The sequence below is a fragment of the Asparagus officinalis genome, chromosome 3 (assembly GCF_001876935.1).
Source record: "Asparagus officinalis chromosome 3, Aspof.V1, whole genome shotgun sequence".
NCBI classification, from domain to species: Eukaryota; Viridiplantae; Streptophyta; class Magnoliopsida; order Asparagales; family Asparagaceae; genus Asparagus; species Asparagus officinalis.
In genome coordinates this window covers 25,346,332-25,353,836 of record NC_033796.1, presented here as the reverse complement: position 1 = coordinate 25,353,836, position 7,505 = coordinate 25,346,332, and the positions used below count along the sequence as shown (strand labels likewise).

The 7,505-nt window shown below is 38.7% G+C and overlaps 1 protein-coding gene across 2 annotated transcripts; it reads right to left on the bottom strand.

Moving 5' to 3' along the window:
* LOC109833481 (5'-adenylylsulfate reductase 3, chloroplastic-like) lies at window positions 73–3,100 on the bottom strand. Of its 2 annotated transcripts, XM_020401166.1 has the most exons (5): window positions 3,004–3,100; window positions 2,781–2,837; window positions 2,404–2,695; window positions 1,201–1,358; window positions 73–1,132 (listed from the first exon to the last, which is right to left on the bottom strand). In XM_020401166.1, the coding sequence occupies exons 1-5, from the start codon at window positions 3,014–3,016 to the stop codon at window positions 261–263; spliced, it is 1,392 nt and encodes a 463-aa protein (XP_020256755.1). In that variant the 5' UTR covers window positions 3,017–3,100; the 3' UTR covers window positions 73–260. The 2 variants fall into 2 exon arrangements, with proteins under 2 accessions (XP_020256755.1, XP_020256754.1); XM_020401165.1 differs by lacking the exon at window positions 3,004–3,100 and having other exon boundaries at window positions 73–1,096; window positions 1,165–1,358; window positions 2,781–2,929.

Sequence of the window (7,505 nt, the reverse complement as noted above, 5' to 3'; positions counted from 1 at the left end):
ATTCTCTTGCAGTTCAAAGGCGCAAATGCGCCATTGCCAGAATACTGCTTTATTTGAACAAGAATTATGCACTATGTCAACATGAAGAGCGATTAACATTGGATCGAAACTATTCAAATAAAAAGGAAGAGGTAGAAGAAAAGGATTACAAAATAATAACAGCTACAAAATCAAAATTATATCCACCGTTAGACACAAAACTCCCCTCTCAATCAAATACTACAATATCCCATACGAAACCACAAAACATAACCTCGCTCTCATCTAAGTGCATTGATGAATGCAAGCAGAGAGTCAACATCCCTCTTCTCTGATGGATACTTTATCGGTCTCGAGCCATTCTTAGTAAACAACAGTATCGTCGGAAAACTCCCAAGCTGCAATTCTTGCTGAGCAAACGGCTTTTCATCCCCATCAGCTCTGAACTTTGCAACCTTAACATCCGAACCCGATAACTTCTCAGCTAGCTCAACATAAGAACTCTCCATCGCCTGGCAAAATCTGCACCAAGGCGCGTAAAGCACAACAACCCAAGGCTCTGCTCTCCTCTCCAACTTCATCAGATTCTCAATCCCCGGCCTTGACAGATTCACAATCGCCTGAGTCTGGAACAAATCAGGAGTCCCATTCACTGAATCAAGAGACTCAGCATCTCCGTTCACTGTTTGAGTCTCAGAGATGTTGCCTTTGTGAAGGCCGCACTCTTTGGCTTTTGCATCCTCCCACCACCATCTCCCTTCTCTCTCGTGCTGCCCTGGGAGCACAGGCCTCGTGCACGGCTCGCATCCAATCGACACATACCCCTGAGAGTGCAACGAGTTCACCGGAACCTCCATCGTCCTCAAAAAACTCCAAATATCTTTCCCATTGACATTTGCAACCGGGTTCCATTTAATCAAGCTGCCAGCCCCACCGTCAAGCCCTTCAAACGAAGGGTCGACTTGGACTACGGGAATTTGGGCTCGGGTTCCAGGAGACTGATCTTTGCGCTGACCGGTGATCCAAGCTCTGAGGCCTTTGAGAGCTCTTCGAAGAGGGCGGACTTTGCGAACTCGGCAGCATTCTCGGTGGCCGTCCTCGTAGAAGGAAAAAAGGCCTTTGCTTCTTACGAGGGATTGGACTTCGCCGGCATCTGGTGGCCGTCCTCGTAGAAGGAAAAAAGGCCTTTGCTTCTTACGAGGGATTGGACTTCGCCGGCATCTGGAAACATGTACTCGATGTGGATGTCATAGTGTTTTTCCACTTCGTTGAAGTATTTGTAGGTCTCGGGGTTTAGCCTCCCTGTGTCGAGGCTGAAGACTCTGAAAGGTCGACCGGTTAAGTGAGCATATTCGATTAATGCCACGTCCTCTGCCCCGCTGTAAGAGATTAGAGTTTGGATCAGTTGTAAGTTCAGAATTCCCTGTGAAAGATCTAAAGTTAAAGGCCAAGTCAGGGAAACAATTTGGGAGTTGTAGTCTACTTAGTTTCATCCTTCGAAATAAAGAGTACTTCTCAGCCAAGACAGTTGTATGTAGATTCGCTCTACTCTACTTTCGATCACAACCATCAATAGTTGAACAAATTTTCACTGTAGACCCAAACCAATTTTTTATTATCAAAATTGACCGATTTTTTTTAATTACCAAAATCGACCCGTTTTATGCCACGTAGGCGTAATCCAGTTTCCTAATTAGTCGGGTTACCAACACCGACTATTTAGGAGTTGTTAAACCAGGTTTTAACACTTCTAATCGGGGTTTAACAACTCCTAAACAGTCGGGGTTGGCAACCCCGACTAATTAGGAAACTGGATTAAGCCTACGTGGTAAAAAACGGGTCGATTTTAGTAATTAAAAAAAATTCGGTCGATTTTGGTAATTAAAAAAATTCTGTTTGGCTCTACAGTGAAAATTTATTCTCAATAGTTCCATACTTTTATTTAATAAATGGTTATGATTCATTCTAAAGATTTACAGCTATTATACCAAGAATATTGCGCATTAATATTGCTTTTTTTTTTTGCGAAGACCAATCATAACCGCTCACTTAACAACAGATGCCTTCGATTGAAATCATAACCGTTAACAACAAACGGTTGTGATCGAAAGTAAAAAAAAAAAAATAACTATCCTCTAGTTTCTAATGCCAGAAAATCCAAAGCCTAGACAATTAGGAGCGCGTGCTAGAGAAATTTTACCGATAGAACCTATCTATTGCAAATTTTCAGGAAAAAACCCATTAACAGCAACTGAACTATAAACAATGCCCTCCACAAAAAAATTAAACAATAAATGACAAAAAAGTTAGTCAACATGATCGAGCCAATTAAATAATAAAGCATCATTCTAGATTGTAAAGCATACATCGTCAAAAAAAAAGGTAAACTTTTCTATCGGAAAAAGAAAATGAAATTTCTCTAACCTGAAAGCAATTGCGATTTCATCCCCGAACGTAGCAAGAGCCCGATCCATAATCTCGAGGGGCGAAGCGTTCTCCAGCTCCGCCGCTAGCTTCTCAAAGTCAACGACCTCCTCTGTTTCCCGCGCTTTCACGGTCTCCTCCACCACGACGGTGGCCTCCGCCACCGCCGAGGCCGCCGAAGCCACCACCGAGTCATTCCTCTTGGTGGGCTCCACAGCGTGAACAGCCCATTTCTTCCTCAGATTACTTTCTCTAAATTGTACCACGGACACCAAATTCCCAATTTGCGCAGCTAAATAAATTGAAAATAAATATAAATTTAATCAAGAAATGGAAAAACGTTGAATTCTTAAACGGAGGAGGGAGTCAAAGATTACCTTTGTGATCTCGATGGAGGCGAGAATGAGAAGGGATTGAACCAGAGAATGCAGCAGCAGCTGAAGCCATTAAAACTTTTAGAGGTATAACAACAGAGTGAGGGGATTTTGCGAAAAAAGGAAAAGAGGCGAAGAGATTAGAAATTTTGATGCAGTTTTCGGAATTTGGGGTTGAGATTAAATAAGCGCCAAGGGAGCAGCTTCAGTTTCGGGTTCATTGAACCAGCTGAAGCCATTAAAACTTTTAGAGGTATAACAACAGAGTGAGGGGATTTTGCGAAAAAAGGAAAAGAGGCGAAGAGATTAGAAATTTTGATGCAGTTTTCGGAATTTGGGGTTGAGATTAAATAAGCGCCAAGGGAGCAGCTTCAGTTTCGGGTTCATTGAACCTGGACGCGATTCAGGACTAGAGAATCTCACACGTGGCATACCGTTATTGGTTTGTTTTCTATTGCGCGTGGCGAAGCGCTTGCGTCAGCTGAAGAGTCGCTTGGAGGAATGCGGGGTCCAACAGCGGTGGCTGCGTTTTTTCTATTGAACCACGGTGGCTGTGATTCGGAAAGTAAAGGAATAATTGATGGTAGATCTACGGCCTGAACTTCGGTCTGATATGCCCTTTTGGAATCGTAAGAATATGGTGGTGGGGGTCCGGGGGACCAGATTTTACTTGGGTCTTACATTTAGGGTCCGTTTGGATTGATTTTTTGGAGCTGTAAAATGGGGGAAACCTGCCAAAAAGCTGACATTTTTAACAGCTTTCCCTTATTTTACAGCTCCAAAAAATCAATCCAAACGGGCCCTTAGCTCAGTCTAGAGACTGTCTGGCTTGGTGGGCTCGGTGCGCCGGTCGCCCATGACTAGTGAGATGGGACCCTGGTAATGAGGCGAACCCCCTTCTAGATGCATGGGTTGAACATGAGGCTCGTGGAGGGCAATTGAGTGTGCTAGCTACGATTCCCTTAGCCAAAATGATAATAATAATAATAAATAATAATAATAATAAAATAAAAAATGGTGAGTAGTTAATATTATTGTTTCAAATCAATAGTGTACAGATAAATGTTTAAGATGCGATGAAATGTTCACACATTAAGCATAGATATGGGAAATATCCAAAAATACAATTCAATAGGGGTTGTTTTGGTAATTTTCCAGAAATCTATATAAGAAAAGAAAATTGATTGAAGAAACCTCTATAAATAATTTCCAAGCCATATCCAAAAACGCTTAAATGCATTTTTTTTTAGGATTAGAGTCAAATCAATCGATTGGAAGATGCCAACTCATCCTGCCTCTTGATTTTCAAGTGGAAAACAAATATCAGAATAATAAATCTTGTGGAAAAAGCTAACGTGATTTTTCTTAAAATTGGTTGCTTAGGCTTTTCCTTATTTTTTTTACTAAACCAAATAGCTCCAAGGGAAAAAGTATGCGATAGTCATAGTCCATAACATAAGAAAGATTAAATCTACGGTGCATATATAAGATTCCAAGCCTAGTAATTTAGTGAAAATTGACATCTGTTTTTGACATGTTAGTAACACAATGGATTGGATCTACTAGATATTTTCTCATTCATAGGATAGGATGTTGAATTCAATCGTAAATTATTAAGTGTCCATTTGATGTCTATTTTTTAGTTAATAACATCCGAAATAGTCAATATCAAATATAAAAATACCTAATTTCAAATATGAGAGCAAAATCCTCGATGCCACTCGTAACTTTTTGATCCAGATTATTACTAGATGTATCATCGTTTTTATTTTGTGTACATATATAGCTCGTATAATCAAGTCTAGCTTACAGTCTCAAATCCTGTGATGCGTCCTTCTCATGTCTTCATAGTTACTCGTCTCTTTGGCTCGTGCGAAAAGCCCAGGCTGCGATTTTATTATTTAAATACCGATTTTTCCCCTCATAATTTAACCCCGAAACACACAACCCCACTACCCACGACACACAAACCCCTCTGTCCCCCAGTAGGCCACTATCGTCGTCTTCATACAAGTACACAAAGTCTCCATGGGCCTGTTTTGTCATTTATTTATTAATTATATTAACACGTGAAACCCTCTGGAGCGAGCAAACCAATCATTCACTAGACCTGACAGCTATACTAATAATTATCACAGTAAAAATGATTCATTTTGAAGTGAAATGAATAGACATTATCAACTGTTTTCGTCAGGAACAAGTTCTGTTGTAGAATTCATTATAACTGTTTATCGATTACAATGAATACAAAAGAGTAAGCTTCGCACTTTATAAAACTACTCTTTACAACAAAAATCAAATTACAAGCTCCTTAGAAACAAACGCAGGATCGTTGTTTGGATCGCTGCTTGCATGAGATCTTTGCCTGTGCCGAGGATGCGTTAGCCCGTGGACCACCAAATCACAGATTCTGATTGAATCGTGAAGGCTTTGGGGATTCTTTCTTCGTTTAGAAGCAATAATAGTTTCAGCGAATATCTTATCGAAGTAAGATGAACACTCTTCTCAATATCAAGTTAAATCTTAGATCTTAAGGAACCTCCTAATTATTGGAAGGAGATGAACTCTCGAGATTTGCCCAAGCTTTTTTGCTCTCTGTCCTTGGATCTGCTCTAAAAATGCTCAACCCTTTTTGTAACCGCTATCCCACTACTTAAATACCATCTTTTTATGAGGTTAGTGGGCCTCTTTTCAGTTTGTAACTATCTCCCCACGTTTATGGTTGATCTCAAGCAGTTATGAAGCCAAAAAATCGTCAAAAAACGTGTTGTAAGCAACTCTGTGGCTGAGACAGAGTTGTGTGTCTCGCACTTTCGAGACAGTTTGTACTATCTCGGGTATTTTGGCTCTAACTCCCTCGTCCGATCTCAGAATGAGATGATCCAAGATGCGTTGGAAAGCTGACGAATAGATCTACAACTTTTGTCCTTTGAGTTTCTTCAGATTTGGTACGAGACAGTCATGACTGTCTCGTATTTCCGAGATAGTTGCGATTGTCTCGCACTTCTGAGATAGTTTGTACTATCTCGGGTATTTTGGCTCTAAATCCCTCGTCCGATCTCGGAATAAGATGATCCAAGATGCGTTGGAAATTTGATGAAGAGATCTACAATTTTTATCTTTTGACCTTCTTTAGATTTGGTGCGATACAGTCATAACTGTCTCGTATTCCGAGACAGTTGCAACTGTCTCGCACTTCCGAGACAGTTTGTACTATCTCGGGTATTTTGGCTCTAACTCTCTCGTCCGATCTCGGAATAAGATGATCCAAGATGCGTTGGAAAGCTGATGAAGAGATATACAACTTTTGTCTTTTAATCTTCTTCAGATTTGGTACGAGACAGTCATAACTGTCTCGCATTCCGAGACAGTTGCGATTATCTCGCACTTCCGAGACAGTTTGTGTTGTATCGGGTATTTTGGCTCTAACTCCCTCGTCCGATCTCGGAATGAGATAATCCAAGATGCGTTGGAAATCTGACGAAGAGATCTACAACTTCCAGGTGAGACACTCATGGAGTGGGCGATACACACATGGTACTTCACCCTTTTGTGGGCGAAGCACAACTCCCGGTTGAGTTGTTACTTTATCGTTTAGCATGTTTCACAGACTTGATGTGCTTTTTAGCTTTTCTACAATATTGGATGATCTCCTTTGACTCGGATAATCTTCCTTGTCTTGGATAGTAACATTCATCGTCTTTTCTTCATCTCGAGCTGTGTGCGAGAACCTATAGACAATTTTTTATGCTTACATCAACTAGGATTTTTGGTTGCCAAGTAGCTTCATGTCTGCCCAAACAAACAAAGTAAAGCTTAAAAGTTATTATAGCCTGACAACTATAGTAACTTTCAAAGCTAAAAATATTGAGGGGCTGTTTGGTTTACTTTTTTGTTTGGGTTTTCCTGCCAAAACTGACAAAACCTGTTAGTTTTGACAGCTTTACTTGCAAAAAACGTCTATTTTGGGGCGTTTTTGCAAGTAAAGCGGTAAAAACTGACAACTTTTTATCAGTTTTGGCAGGGAAACAAAGGCAAAAAATGCCAACCAAATAGCCCCTGAACCAAAGAGACTCTATAAACACATATAAAAAATATTAATTCCATTATTAAAATTTTAAATTATAATTTACATTTCCAATGTATTTGCACTTATAATATAATTTTTAAATAACGAATTACCATATAAGGATTTACGCATATTTAGTACATTAATAAATAACAATAATATAAAAATTAAGATATATAACTATTCATGGATTTTTTATATTATAGAATAATTAATATAAAAATCAAAATTTAATAATTTTTTATTTCATGTATTATTTGAAAACTTATTTCTTGATATAGAGTAGTAACATTTATATATTAATATAATATTTTTTACTTTTGTAAATATTTTAATAATAATATTTTTATTTAATGCTTTTTGTAATATTTAATATTATTTTAATTTCACTCCAATTTTTAGTATATATATTGTATTAGTATAAATATTGTGCTCCTACATACACTTGTAATAGTAACGGATCTGTATTTGTTTATTTGTTTATCCCTTAATTCTAACTGTGTTTGGGATTCATGCTTTTTTTTTAAGATTACTAGTTTTTACACACGTGCAATGCACGTGATTTAATACCATGATTAAGTATTTTTGGCAGTTTGTGCTCATTTTTTTCTTTAAACTCTTACATCCCGATTATTTTTTTATGTTTGTTTAAATGGGAT